We start from the raw sequence: 15,393 nt of genomic DNA, 5'->3' as shown, positions 1-15,393 counted from the left end.
GCGACCCTGTGTCAAAATAAACAAACAAAATGAAGGCTCCCAGTGAGGCATGAAGGGACTTCATGGACAGGCCTCCAGGTCCCCATCCAGGTCTTCCTGCCTTCACTCTCGTCCCTAATATCTACCTTCCCCACAGCAGCCTGGGTTGTTATAAACCAGATCTCAGCTGGGTATGGTGGCTCACACCTCTAATCCCAGCTACTTGGGAGGCTAAGGCAGGAGGATCACCTGAAGCCAGGAGTTGGAGACCAGCCGGGACAACATAGTGAGACCTGTCTCTATAAAAGAAAATTTAAAAAGGCCAGGCGTGGTGGCTCACACCTGTAATCCCAGCACTTTGGGAGGGATCACCTGAGGTTGGGAGACTGAGATCCGCCTGACAAACATGGAAAAACCCCATCTCTAATAAAAATACAAAATCAGCCAGGTGTGGCTCATGCTTACAATCCCAGCTACTCAGGAGGCTGATGCAGAAGAATCGCTTGAACTTGCAGGTGGAGGTTAAGCTGAGCCAAGATCATGCCATGGCACTCCAGCCTGGGCAACAAGAGCAAAACTCTGTCTCAAAAAAAAAATGAATAAATAAGAAATAAAAATAAATAAGTCAGGCATGGTGGTATGCACCTATAATCCCAACTACTCCGGAGGGTGAAGGGGGAGGATTGCCTGAGTCCAGGATTTTCAGGCTGCAATGGGCAGTGATCATATCACTGCAATCCATCCTGGGCAACAGAGCAAGACCCTGTCTCTAAGAGAAAGAAATACAACAGAACTCATGACACAACTCTGCCCTGCAGAAAAGCTACCTCTGTGTTCTCACTGCACCTGGAATCCCACCCTAACTCTCAGAGGAGACCCCTGCAAATCCTTCTCCAGCTTCGTCGCCTCCCTGTACCCCCTCATTGACTCTGCTCAAGCCACATGAGCCCCCTGCTGCACGACGAACCTCCTCAGGGCCTTTGCACTGGCTGTTCCCTCTACCTGGAAAGACCTTCCTTCCCCAAATAGACACAAGACTCATTTCCTCCTTCTATCCAAGTCTCTACTTACATGTGACCTTCTTAAAACAAACGTACAGCTGGGCAGCTGGGCATGCTGAACAAACATACTTCAAAAAGCAAGAACATTCAGTATGCTGGATGCTCAGAAAGAGGCAGAGAAAGTGAGATCAACTTAGGGAGGAACAGGCACATGCTCACCAAGGGTCAAGGCTACACTGGGTAGAACTCTGACCACGCTATCTAAAACACCTCCCTCAGCCAGGCACGGGAGATCACGCCTGTAATCCCAGCACTTTGGGAGGCCAAGGCAGGAGGATCAACTGAGGTTAGAAGTTCTAGACCAGCCTGGCTAACATGGTGAAACCCTGTCTCTATTTAAAATACAAAATTAGCCAGGTGTAGTGGCACGCACCAGTAATCCCGGCACTTTGGGAGGCCAGGGCAGGAGAATCGCTTGAACATGAAAGGCAGAGGTTGCAGTGAGCTAAGATCTCATTACTGCACTCCAGCCTGGGCAACAGAGACTCCATATCCAAAAAAAAAAAAAGTTCTCATCTCTTCATTTTTACCTCACCCCAACACTATAATTCTCCAAAGCTTCTCGTCATGCATGTTTCATTACCAACATCCTATCTCTCACACAGAACGTCGATGGCACCCAGCAAGAGTGTCTGCTGGCCGGGCACGGTGGCTCACGCCTGTAATCCCAGCACTCTGGGAGGCCAAGGGGGCTGGATCATGAGGTCAGGAGATTGAGACCATCCTGGCCAACATGGTGAAACCCTGTCTCTACTAAAAATACAAAAATCAACTGGGTGTGGTGACACATGCCTGTAATCCCAGCTACTCGGGAGGCTGAGGCACAAGAATCGTTTGAACCCAGGAAGCGGAGGTTGCTGTGAGCTGAGATGGTGCCACTACAATCCAGTCTGGTGACAGAGCAAGACTCCATCTCAAAAAATAAAAATAAATAGTGTGTTTGTTTTGGTCCACTGTCTGAACCCTCAAGGACTAAACATCACTAAGCACAAAAACAGTTTCATCTGCTCCACGAATTCACGAATTAAGGGCCAGGTGAGTGGAGGAGCTTCTTGATTCAAATTCTGTCCTCCTCCCGACGCTCTCCCTCTCCCATGGTGTCTCCTGCAACCTGCTCTCTCCTGCCCTAGGACATAAGAATCTCTTTGGAGGGACATGTGCCTGACCCTCCCTAAGTCAATTTCACTTTCTCTGCCTCTTTCTGAGCATCTGGCATCCTGAGTGTTCCACCTATCATGTATCCATCCACCATCCATCCATCTATCATCTAATCTATCACTTATCCATCCATCCAGCCATCCTACTAGTTCTGTTTCCATGAAGAACTGTAATAAACAGGGACCCCACCTCTGCCTGCCAACAACCTTCAACTGGGTCATGGACATGCGCCATTTCCTTACGATGCTCAGCCACGGAGGCCCCAGCTCTATCTGCCTCCCGCAAGACAATTTCTCCCATCACCTGGACCACCCAAACAGCCTCCCACTAGAGTCATCAGGTCCTCTGCTGATGTCCTAGTGGCTGGCACCATGGATGTCCCAGATTCCCACCTGCCATCTGGGTCTGACTGAAGGCCTGTATCCTGGGTATCCCTGGAATAGAATAAGAAACTGAACCCAGGCCTGGGGGTTTTCTCTGTAAGGCCAACGGGTCTGTGGGGAATCCAATGACCAGACTGGCCCCATCACAGCTTACCATCGTCACCTTACCCCAGTCTAGGCAACAGGAACAAAGGCAGCCACCCTCCTACTCCATGGCCGAAATCTACTGCCCTCATGTCACCTGCAATTTCATGTTCTGGCAATTCCAGGCTCAGGACACGTCTTACATCCTTAATTGGCAGTTGCTTTTCCTTCTAACTGTTACACAGAATAATAACTTATCAAGCAACTGACGTGACTTAGATTTGATGAGTTAAGTTATGTGCAGGGGAGGCCCTGGCCTGATTCCCAAAGGAATGACAGAGGTGGCACAGTGGGGCACACCTTCCATAGCAGGTAGAGTCTAAAATCCAGTACAGCCAAAATCACTCGCGAATGGAGCTTCTTTGGCTAAAGAGACATACATGGTCAGCTGGGCACAATGGACAGAAACACTTTAAACGGCAGGAACATGCGGGATGCTAGATGCTCAGAAAGAGACAGAAAAAGTGAGACTGACTCAAGGAGGGACAGTCACATGCCATGGCATCAACTGCTGGCTTCTTTTCTTTTTCTGAGATGGATTCTCGCTCTGTCTCCCAGGCTGTAGTCTTGGCTCACTGCAACCTCTGCCTCCCGGGATCAAGCAATTCTCCTGCCTCAGCCCCTAAGTAGTTGAGATAACAAGTGTGCGCCACCCCATTTTAATTAGCGCCAGCTAATTTTTGTATTTTAGTAGAGACGGGGTTTCACCACGTTACCCGGGCTGATCTCGAACTCCTGACCAACTGATTCGCCCACCTCAGCCTCCCAAAGTGCTGGGATTACAGGCGTGAGCCACCATGCCTGGCTTCTCTCTTATTTTCTACCCACTAGCCTTAATGACTTGAGATTTTACTCCATTTGGCAGAAAAGCAAACTGAGGCCCAGAAAAGTGAGGCATCTTGCCCAATACCATAAGGCTAGTAACAGGCAGCACTGCCTGGGCCGCAGCATGGATTAGGCCACAGGGGTGGCGAGGAGGTGACTGGGGCATCCTGGAGGACAAAGAAACTCACACTTACTTCCTAGACTTGGCAAATTCCTTCTTCCAGTTCTTTACCAAAACAGGCACGACTTGTTCCGAAGTATCTTCCTTGTTTAAGGACCAGAGGTCACTGCTTTCCAGGGGCTGGCGGTAGCCCTGGACCATCAACCTGGGGCCAAGACACAAGGCGGTTAGGCAATGAGAGTCAATGAGAGGAGGAGGAGGAGGAGGACAGGGCTAACTCACCCCACACGCCTGCTGATGATGATCCCCTCCCCAGCACAACTGCCTGCAGCGAACGAAGGCAGCCTCATAGCTGGGGAAGTCCAAATGTGGACGGACATTTGCACATATTACAAGGAAATTACAGCTCATTCTGTTGGGTCACGCAGGAAAAAAATGGCTTTGTTTTCGGAGGGGGTGTGCATACAAAATATTTAGAAAATATGATTTAGGACGAAGTATCAGGATGGCTCTAATTTACTTTTTTTTTTTTTTTAATCATTCATTTACTTTTGGTGACAGGGTCTTGCTGTGTCACCCAGGATGGAGCGCAGTGGTACCATGACAGCTTTCTGCAGCCTCCATCTCCCGGCCTAGAGCAATCCTCCCACCTCAGCCTCCCGAGTAGCTGGGACTTCAGGTATGAGCCATTATGACTGGCTAATTTTTTTTATTTTTTATGTTTGTAGAGACAGAGTCTCCCTATGTTGCCCAAGCTGGTCTTGAGCTCCTGGGCTCAAGAAATCCTCCTACCTTGGCCTCAAGAAGTGCTCAGATTATAGGCATGAGCCACCATGCCCCGACAACTTTTTTAAATTTCACATTAAAAATGGCTGACATGGGCCAGGCCCAGTAGCTCATGCCTATAATCCTAGCACTTTGGGAGGCTGAGGTGGGAGGACTTCCTGTGCCCAGGATTTCAAGACCAGACTGGTCAACATAGGGTGACTATCTCTACAAAAGGTAAAAATAAAAAAAACTACCCAGTCATAATGGCTCACAACTCTAGTCCCAGCTCCTTGGGAGGCTGAGATGGGAGGATTGCTCGAGGCCAGGAGGTGGAGGCTGCAGGGAGCTGTGATTGTGTCACTGCACTCCAGCCTGGGCAACAGAGACAGACCCTATAAATAAAAGAAAAATAAAAACAGTTTGAGGGGGGAAAAAAAAAGCCAAAAAGGCTGGCATGACAAAGCATTAGCAATCATGAAATCTGGGCAAAGACTTACTGAGTTTTGTTACATTAATCTTTCTATGTGACTCTACCCAGGCAGGATTACAGTGGTACAATCTCGACTCACTGTAACCTCTGCCTCCTAGGTTCAAGAGACTCTCCTGCCTCAGCCTCCCAAGCAGCTGGGATTACAGGCACCTACCACCACACCCGGCTAATTTTTGTATTTTTAGTGGAGACAAGGTTTTACCACATGGGCCAGGCTGGTCTCAAACTCCTGACCTCAGATAATCCACCCACTCGGCCTCCCAAAGTGCTAACGTTACTGGCGTCAGCCACCGTACCCAGCCAACTCAACACTTTTATAATTAAAAAGTAAAATACTTTTCTTTTGTTTTAAAATCATGTCAAACTCCTTTTAAAAATTACTCAAATCATACTAAGAATTCACTCAACTCAGCACCGTTAACATGTTGCCACGTTTGCAGTACCATTCTCCATCCACTGTCACACATACATACACATGCAAACACATGATCTTTTTATAAACCATTTCAACAGTTAAAGGCCTGGCACTGGCTGGGCGCGATGGTGCACACCTATGATGCCAGCACTTTGGGAGCCCGAAGCACGTGAATCACGAGGTCAAGAGATCGAGAACATCCTGGTCAACATGGTGAACTCTGTCTCTACTAAAAATAGAAAAATTAGCTGGGCATGGTGGCACATGCCTGTAGTCCCAGCTACTCGGGAGGCTGAGGCAGGAGAATCACTTGAACCCGGGAGGCAGAGGTTGCAGTGAGCTGAGATCACACCACTGCACTCCAGCCTGGGAGACAGTAAGACTCCGTCTCCAAAAAATTTAAAAAAAAAGACCTGGCATGGTGGCTCACACCTATGATGACAGCACTTTGGGAGGTGGAGGGAGATGAGTGGATCCTGAGGTCAGGAGTTTGAGACCAGCCTGGCCAACATGGTGAAACCCCATCTCCACTAAAAATACAAAAGTCAGCCAGTTGTAGAGGTATAGGTCTATAATTCCAGATACTTGGGAGGCTGAGACAGAAGAATTGCTTGAACCCAGAAGGTGGAGGTTGCAGTGAGCTGAGATCAGGCCACGCACTCTAGCCTGGACAACAGAGCAAGACTCTGTTCTGGAAAAAAAAAAAGTTAGGATATAGGCCCTATATGTCTTCACTCCAAAAAAACTAGGGGTATCCCCTTGTAATCCAGGACATGCTCTTATGTAACTAGAGCACAATTTTCCAAAACAAGAATGAATGTTAGTAGCATGCTTCCAGGGTCCTGCAGTCATATACCAATTACATCAACTGTCCCAGTGCTGCTCTTTAATAGTAATTTGGAAAAATTATTTAAGACACCTAATTTTTTAAAAAAGATGTTTGTAAAAAGTTCATAAAGACAAGGATGAGACCAGGCATTGTGGCTCACTCCTATAATCCCAGCACTCTGGGAGGCTGAGGCAGAGGTACCACTTGAGCTCAGGAGTTGGTTTGCAGCCTGGGCAGCATGGTGAAACTCATCTCTGCAAAAAATACAAAAATCTGCTGGGCATGGTAGAGCGTGCCTATAGTCCCCGCTAGTTGGGAGGCTGAGGTGGGAGCATCACCCTGAGCCCAGTAGTTCAAGACTACAATGAGCTACGATTGTGCCTCTGCACTCGAGCCTCAGGACAGAGGAAAAGCCTGTGTCCAAAAGAACAAAAATGATGCATATTGCGGGGGGGAAAAAAAGATTCTTCAAACAATCCCCAGTAAGGCATTGACAATGGGCAGAAAAAGATGTACAAGAAAAGGACCAGAAGGTAGGTGGGCACGGTGGCTCAGTCCTGTCATCCCAGCACTTTGGGAGGCCAATGCAGGCAGATCACCTGACATCCAAGTTCAAGACCAGCCTGACCAACATGAAGGAACCCCATCTCTACTAAAAAGACACACATTGGCCAGGGGTGGTGGTGGCACATGTCTGTAGTGCCAGCTATCTGGGAGGCTGAGGCAGGAGAATCACTTGAACCCGGGAGGCAGAGGTTGTAGTGAGCTGAGATCACACTACTGCACTCCAGCCTAGGAGACAGAACAAGACTCCATCTCAAAAAAAAAAAAAAAAAAAAAAAAACAAAGACCAGAAGGAGGTATACTAAAATGTTGACAGTGGTTGCCTCTGGCTGTTTGCTTACTACTGATCTTCACAGGTGTTTTGTTCACCCACATTTCCGATGGTGAGGCAGTATTATTTTTCTAAGGAGTGGCAGGCGGGAAGGGGACGATGTCAATAACTATACCTAATATTTTAAAAACCCAAATCTGAAGCTAAAGCAAGAGCAGTCCAGTGTATGGCTGTCCCAGGCCAAGCCTTCTGCAGAGATTTATGCCGCTCTCGGCTCATCTGTTTATCATATTCAAGTTCATGAACTCGTAGGACAGAGTAGGTCTCTGAGACCACGTGGCCAGCATAGGCAGATTCAAGACAACTCTGCAGAAGAGCAAAGGAGGGACAAGCCGAGGCGGGGAGCTCAGCATGCTCATTCATTCATTCATTCATTCATTCCCCACAACCTCCCTGAGGTCTCAGGGGCCCAGCCTTACCCTGTGATCCACCAGAAGGTGATCCTGGATAGGAAGGAGGCGCTGGACTCTGGGCAAGGATTCTAGTGGAAAGAAAGAACAGGTTAGGGAGGAAGAGGGAAAGGAACGATTCCACTTTTCAACCAGGCCAGAGCTTGGCAAAGAGTAGTCAGTTGCCCAATCTTCCTTCAAGAGGACCAGCGTCCACTGCATACCATTCTGTACCCAAAAAAGGATTCTCTCCTAAGCCCCAGGACAAAGAAACTCATAGCAGCTCCTCCCGTTTCACTCAACGGAGTGTCTACCAGGCGCAACCAGAATACAGCAAGCTATTGACCTGCCTTATCTTCCATATCCGCAACAACCCTAGGAGCTGGTGTTACCATCATCCCCACTTCACTCATTCATTCAACAAGTATTTTCTAAGCACCTACTATGTGCTAGGCACTCTACAAGGTACTACAGGGTTGCCTTAGATCCCTGCGACAACCTCATGAGCTGGTATTACTCCTGTCCCCACTTTCCTCATTCAGGCATTGAATATTTATTGACCACCTACTATGTGCTAGATATGCTACCAAGAGCTTATATACTTGCATTATTTTATATCCTCACGGAATTCTATAAACGTGGTATTACTGTTATTTCCACTCCATTCTTTCATTCATCCAACAAGTATTTCCTGAGCACTGCCCATGTGCCAAGCACCCTGCATACGAATCTAAACAAATGGAAATGAGCCCGGCCTGTATGGAGCTTGCGGTCCACTGCAGTCATCATCAGTAATACCTGCCAAGATTCTCTACTATTCATAGCTAGCTCTGTTCTAAGTGCTTTACACAAATTACCCTATTTAATCTTCATCCCCGCCTCACAAGGTAGATGAAAATATTTTATCATCCCTGGTTTGCAGTTAAAAGAAACCAGGGACCAGAGATGAAATGATTTCTTCAAGGTCCCACAGCTAAAAGCAGTGGAGGCAGGATGTAAGCCGCAAAGTCACGCCCAGAGAGAGATACGCATCTAATGATTACAACCAACAAATGCAAAATTGCAACTTCTGGGCCTTGATAGGTGTCCTTAAGGTAGAGAAATACTACCAATGAGACCAAGTAAGCGCATGGGGACTGATCTGGTGCACCAAGGTCTGAGAAGGCTCCCTCAAGGAAGACAGTCCGGCTGGTGCCTGAAGGGTGAGTAGAGGAGAACTCAGTGAGGAGGAAAGGCAAGGCATTCCCAGCAGACAGCTGTGTGTGCAAAGGCCCAGTGGTAGAAGGAAGCATGGCAGACTCCAGGAACCAAGAGGGGGCCTGAGCAGTCTACATTGAAGGCTGTGCACAGTCTACACTGCAGGCCACTTATTTTGGTCTGCATTCTAAGGGCAAGGGGAAGTACTGAGAGACTCTAAGCAAACTATCAAAGAACTTATTTCCTATGGGTATCAAGATGAGCCCCAGCTCAACAGCATGCAGGCAAGGAAAGGGACTGACACACAGACCAAGCCTGGCTTTCAACATGGATGCACCTGGGTCTAAATTCTGAAACACAAGTTTAAGCAGCAGAAGGAAGAGAGGTCACCACGCAGCCATGAGAGCTTTAGCCAAGGACTCCACGCAGAGTTCTAGCCTTGCACAAAGATAAGGCATTTACAGAGCTGGATAAGGCAGCATACTCTCCTCAAGTGGTTTTCCATCCAAGGCTGGATGTGCTTTTTAAAAAATACTGTATCCTGACCGGGCATGTGGCTCACACCTGTAATCCCAGCACTTCGGGAGGCCAAGGCGGTTGGATCACTTGAGGTCAGGAGTTAGAGACCAGCCTGGCCAACATGGCAAAACCCTGTTTCTACTAAAAAAAAAAAAAAAAAAAAAAAATTAGCTGAGTGTGGTGGCTTATGTCTGTAGTCCCAGCTACTCAGGAGACTGAGGCAGGAGAATCACTTGAACCCAGGAGGCGGAGGTTACAGTGAGCTGAGATCCTACCACTGCACTCCAGCCTGGGGACCCTGTCTCAAAAAAATAAAAAAATACTGTATCCGGACCTGTCCCCACCGGGGATTCTGATTAAGCTGGTCTGGGATCCAACTGGGCCACTGAAACTTTGTGTTTGTTTTCAACAACCACATTCTTCTTGGAAAAGTGGCTGGGCAAGAAATATGCAAGAGAAGCCAAGACAGCTTGTCACACTGGGCACAAGGAAACTAAGCATGAACAGGATTGTTAGAAGGCCCAAGAGACAAGCAGAAGTGGCACCGCAGGCTAAAAAAGGGACAATGTGAGCTTTGACAAGGAGAGTAAGTGCAACGGGCTGAAACATACCATGTACGTTTGGTTGTTTTTTTTTTTTTGAGACGTAATCTTACTCTGTTACCCAGGCTGGAGTCCAGTGGTGTGATCTTGGCTCACACAACCTCTGCCCCCTAGGTTCAAGTGATCCTCCCACCTCAGCCTCCCAAGCAGCTGGGATTACAAGTGTGAGCCCTTTTAGTATTTTTTACTGTATTTTTAGTAGAGATGAGGTTTCACCATGTCAGTGACCAGGCTGGTCTTGAACTCCTGATGTCAAGGGATCCACCGGCTTTGGAGTCCCAAAGTGTTGGGATTACAGGCTTGAGCTACCGCACCCGCCCTTACCACACATGCTTACATGCAGAAGTTCACATTGACGCTGGGAATAAAGAGAAACCTCTTGGTGTCTCTGGTGTTGCTAGTGAGCGAGGTCATTGTTTGAAAACAGACAAAGTGGAAAGAAACAAGTATTCTTCCACCTTTCCCAAAAGTATTCATTTGGTTTCCAGGCTTAGAGAAGCCTTCCTCGAGGAAGACAGACATTTATTTCATCACTACAGAGTGATTAATGACCAAAGAAATGAAGGGGAAGCTCTTTTCTATAAAAAAAATTTCCAGCTAAGAGGCCAGGCATGGTGGCTCATGCCCATAATCCCAGCATTTGGGGAGGCCGACACAGGCGGATCACCTGAGATCAGGAGGTCAAGACCAGCCTAAAATGGAGAAACCCCGTCTCTACTAAAAATACAAAATTAGCTGGCATGGTGGTACATGCCTGTAATCCTAGCTACTTGGGAGGCTAAGCCAGGAGAATCACTTGAACCCGGGAGGTAGAGGCTGCGATGAGTGAAGATCACGCCACTGCACTCCAGCCTGGGCAACAAGAGTGAAATTCCATCTCAAAAGAGAAAAAAAAAAAAAAATCCAGCTAAAACATGAAGAACAAATGATATCACATAAGAATGAGCCATTGTGCAACCACAAGGGATTATTGAAATATTTGATATTAATTATTAAAAATGGTATTACAGTCACATATATCAGTTTTTGTAAAGACAAGGTCTGGCTATATTGATCAGGCGAGTCTCAAACTCCTGGGCTGAAGTGATCCTCCTGCCTGAGCTTCCCAAAGTGCTGTAGTTATAGGCATGAGCCACCACAGTTACATTTTTTTAAACCCTTATCTTTTAGACGTTATCATTAGGGAAAGTCAAGTGATGCGTATCAGGAACTCTACTATTTTTGCAACTTTTTGTGAGCCAAACTATTGCAAAATAAAAAGTCATTAAAAATAACAAAAAAAAAATGCATGTCCTTCAGAGACACACACTGAAACGTTCATCTTCGCAATGCATGCTAAAGAGCTCGTGGCAGCTGGGGGCAGTGGCTTACACTTGTCATCCCAGTACTTTGGGAGGCCGAGGCAGGCAAATTGCTTTGAGTTCAGGAATTTAAGAACAGCCTGGACAACATGGCAACACCCCGTCTCTACAAAAAATACAGAAACTGGCTAGACGTGGTGGCTCGCGCCTATAGTCCCAGCTACTCAAGAGGCTAAGGCACAAGAATGGCTTGAACCCAGAGGTTGCAGTGAGCCGAGATTGTGCCACTGCACTCCAGCCTGGGTAACAAAAATAAATAAAAAGAAAAAGACCTCATGGCAGTTCAATATCCTATGCTGTCTATTTACGTTTCCATTATAGAAGGCTAAATAAAAAGCTCCTCCAGTGATTCAAATACACAGCCAGGGCTGCTAAGGATCAGGCTCCACTCTGGGGCTCAGAGGGGTGATCAGATTCCCAGCACTGCCTGTCCACTGCCATCACCTGAGGAGTGAAACACAGGGACCTAGTTCCCCATCCTGGACCAACTACATCAGCACCTCTAGAGGGCGGGCCCTACAGCTGCAGATCTTCAAATAAGGTAAGCAAATGCAGCCAGTGCACGGACTACGTTCCAGACCAACCGAAGCAGAGTTCAGTTCAGACTGTGGACCCAGACACATGCGGGTTCTGATCTCAGCCCTGATATTTTCTAGCTGATGACCTTGGGAAAGACCCCTCACCTCCAAGCCTCAGCTTTTGCATCTGAAAAATGGGAGTAGTTTGTACTACTGCTTGCTTGGCCTACCCCATGAGACTGCCAGGAGGGACAAGTGACAGGAGGCCCGTGGGACTGTGTTGTAAATTAGAATTTCTCCAACCTAAGGCATGGAGGTGGTGGTGTTTGCTTTCTAGGCTGGGTAGAAAACGTCGCACTGCAGGCTGGTTTTTCATCTGGAAGAGCTGATGCCCTCCTGCCCACTTCCATGGTTGGTGGGTAGGTTATCAGGGAATTGCAAACCCATTTCACCTGCAGCCCAAGTCCTACCCCTTGGTCTTGTGAAAGACCAAGGTGCTGGTAGGCAGAGAAAGGGGGAAGGGGTCGGACATGGCTGTCAATTATTCATTTATTGGGCAAAGATACGGGCAGGACTTGCTTATGGGGCAAGACGTGGGTGGTGCTGCAGAAGGAGCTGAGAATGAGGCGGCAAGGCCCCTGCTCCATTCAGCCTCCCGCTCAGGGAGAGATGGACAGTAAGCAAACCACAGTGCAAATAAATATATCATTTCAATCAGAACTATGATCAGTGCAAGCAGCAACAGAGGAAAAAGGTCAGGGTGCAGAGAGAAAAGAAGGTGGCGGGGGTGGAGGGGCAGCTTCTGTGTGAAGCAGTGCACAGCACAGCGTTAACTGGCATAACTCAATCCCGGCTGTGCCATTTCCTAGCTGGGAGACCTTGAGTCAGTTCCTTGGTGAAGATTAAATGAGATCAAACATGTTAAGTGCTTAGAATAGTGCCTGGCACAGACTGACAGCTCAACAAAGGGTAGTATGAGTAGCAGTAGTAATAATAGCAGTAGAAACAGTGACAATGGCCTCTGGTACATGGAAACAGCAAACTGTACACCTTAAATATATTCCTCTTTGTTTTTGAGACAGGGTCTCGTTCTGTCGCCCGGTCTGGAGTGCAGTGATGTGATCAGCTCACTGCAGCCTCGACCTCCTGGGTTCAAGTGTTCCTCCCACCTCAGCCCCTCAAGTAGCTGGGACTACAGGTGCACACCACAACACTCAGCTAATTTCTTTATAGGTGAGATTTCACTATACTGCTTAAGCTGGTCTCAAACTCCCAAGCTCAAGTGATCCACCTGCCTCAGCCATCCAAGTCCTGGGATTACACACGTGAAAGAATGCACCCGATCCATGTTCCATTTTTATTTGTCAATATACTAAAGCTGAGGGGGTTGGGGGAAAAAAAAGTCCAATGGGTTCACAATATACCAAGTGCTGTACCAGATGCTTTAGATATCAGAAGTATCTATGGCCCACAGCTGTGTATCTATGTAATATCATGCTTTAAAGATATGAAGTACTATAGCCCTCAGCTGTTTATAAATAAAGTTTTATTGGAACATAGTCACATCCATTCATTTATTTATTATAAACGAACATGGGTGCTTTGGAGCACAAAGAGTTGGGGATTGCCACAGACACTGTACAGGCTGCAAAGCCTAAAGCATTTATCAGCTGACCCTTTCAGAAAAGGCTGGCGAACCTGCCTACCTCAACCCTCACAACATGCTAAGACACAGTGATTAAGAGCTGAAATCAGGCCTCAAATGAGTCTTTTGCCTGCAAATCCAATCTTCTTTCAGACTTGGCATCAGCACATAGGAGGGCAGAGACAACCAGGGCAGACTTGAAATGCAGCCCATGTCCAGCTTAAAAAGACCCTCAAATTCTAACCTTCCCTCTGGCCAGTAAAACTGAGTACCCCCTGCAAATGCAATAACGTCATATGACAGATGGAACACTGCACAGTTTATTTATTTTTTTGAGACTGAGTCTTGCTCTGTCATCCAGGCTGAAATGCAATGGCATGATCTCTTTCACTGCAACCTCTGCCTCGCAGGTTCAAGCGATTCTCCTGCCTCAGTCTCCCAGGTAGCTGGATTACAGGCGTCTGCCACTATGCCCAGCTAATTTTTGGTAGAGACAGGGTTTCGCCATGTTGGCCAGGCCGGTCTCAAACAAGTGATTCGCCCACCTCGGCCTCAGGAAGTGCTGGAATTACAGTCGTGAGCCACTGCACCCAGTCACTGCAGTTTCTAATTTGCACACTCAAAGAACTTAGTCAAATTCTTCTTCCCTGGCCTCCTCTCTTCTATGGCTCTAAACAGATTACCAGATTATCTCAAGTAACCGATACGGAGACCAACATGGGGCCCTTCACTGGCAAAAAAGAAAATAGCCTTTTTTTTTTTTTTTTTGAGACAGTTTCGCTCTCGTCACCCAGGCTGGAGTGCAATGGTGGGTTCTCAGCTCACTGCATCCTCCACTTCCCATATTGAAGCTATTCTCCCACCTCATCCTGCCACACAGCTGGGACTACAGGAGCATCCCACCACACCCGGCTATTTTTTGCATTTGTAGTAAAGACGGGGTTTTACCATGTTGGCTGGGCTGGCCTCAAACTCCTGACCTCAAGCGATCCACCTGGCTCAGCAACGCAAAGTGCTGGGATTACAGACGTGAGCCACTGCACCCGGCCTGGAAACAGCGTCTATCTGACATGGAAGACCTTACTTGACGACAAAGACAACTTCTAAAGTAGGTCAAGGGTTGACAACAAAACAGGAAGAAAAAAACATGGGGCCCAGGATCATCATCCAAGAAGCATCTCATTTAACCCAAACCAAGGAGAATCTTCTGACATCATACACTACGTACAAAAGACAGAGTCACCTTCAGGGGGTTTCCCAGCCTTAGGCACTGAAATATAGCAACTCGTGTCCCAGACAGCACGAAAGAAGCTTGGGAAATAGTCCCTCCTTCATTTGAAAATGAAAAGAATTCAGAGAAGTCCTGGCTGAAGGCGGAGGAGGAAAAGTCTGATTCATGCAAACAGAGTGAAGTGTGTTCTTTGGCATCCATCATATTGACATCTATGTTTGGTACCAGATGAGCTGGCCAGAAACCCTGTGGCTTAAACCAACTAGGTACTGCCGCTCTAGGCACTGATTCTTGGAGACCTTGTCTGGGTCTTTCAAGACCTTGTCTGTGTTGGCCTGTTTGTCAGAAACTCTCTGGGCTGTTGGTTCTAATGGGTTTTCTGGTGGTTACCTCCACTCTGCACTGCTTAAGTGCCGCTGCCCCCCACCCCACCCCGGCCCGGCCCGGCCCCTGTGTTCAGCAGGAGGGGATGTGTACAGCAGCAATATAGCTTAGAGCAGTAGTCCTCAAAAGCAGCTCTGTCACCAGCATCGATGGCACCTGGGAACTTGTTGGGAACCACAAATGCTTGGGCCCCACCCAGATCTACTGTATCAGGAACTGTGGGGGTAGTGACCAGTAATCTGTGTTTCAAGTGTGAGAACCCAGTGGGAGGGTTCCTGACACATCACTACTGTGACCCTCAGTGACTTCATCTGTAAAGTGGGAAGACTGACCATCCTACCCTGCTGTGAGAACTAAATAATACAGTGTACCCAGCTGTTATCCTTATTAGATGAAGCCTAAATGCCCAGCAATAAGAGACTTGCCAGTATATCATTTGCTTGCCCTGCTGCTTACCAACTGCGCAAACTGCCGCCCTG

The 15,393-nt window shown here is 47.6% G+C and overlaps 1 protein-coding gene across 8 annotated transcripts in view; it reads right to left on the bottom strand.

The window, feature by feature from the left end:
• ABCC1 (ATP binding cassette subfamily C member 1 (ABCC1 blood group)) overlaps nt 1-15,393 on the bottom strand; it is a 193,429-nt gene that overhangs the window by 102,080 nt on the left and 75,956 nt on the right. For all 8 annotated transcript variants that reach the window (XM_035266969.3, XM_078344692.1, XM_035266967.3 and 5 more), the window contains exons 6-7: nt 7,488-7,549; nt 3,745-3,876 (exon numbers count right to left, since the gene is read on the bottom strand). In XM_035266969.3, coding sequence (XP_035122860.1) covers nt 3,745-3,876; nt 7,488-7,549 — 194 coding nt within the window. The remainder of the gene's footprint in view (nt 1-3,744; nt 3,877-7,487; nt 7,550-15,393) is intronic.

The sequence above is a fragment of the Callithrix jacchus genome, chromosome 12 (genome assembly GCF_049354715.1).
Source record: "Callithrix jacchus isolate 240 chromosome 12, calJac240_pri, whole genome shotgun sequence".
NCBI classification, from domain to species: Eukaryota; Metazoa; Chordata; class Mammalia; order Primates; family Cebidae; genus Callithrix; species Callithrix jacchus.
Note: the sequence above shows the minus strand (reverse complement) of the source record. Positions and strands in the feature narration are given on the sequence as shown.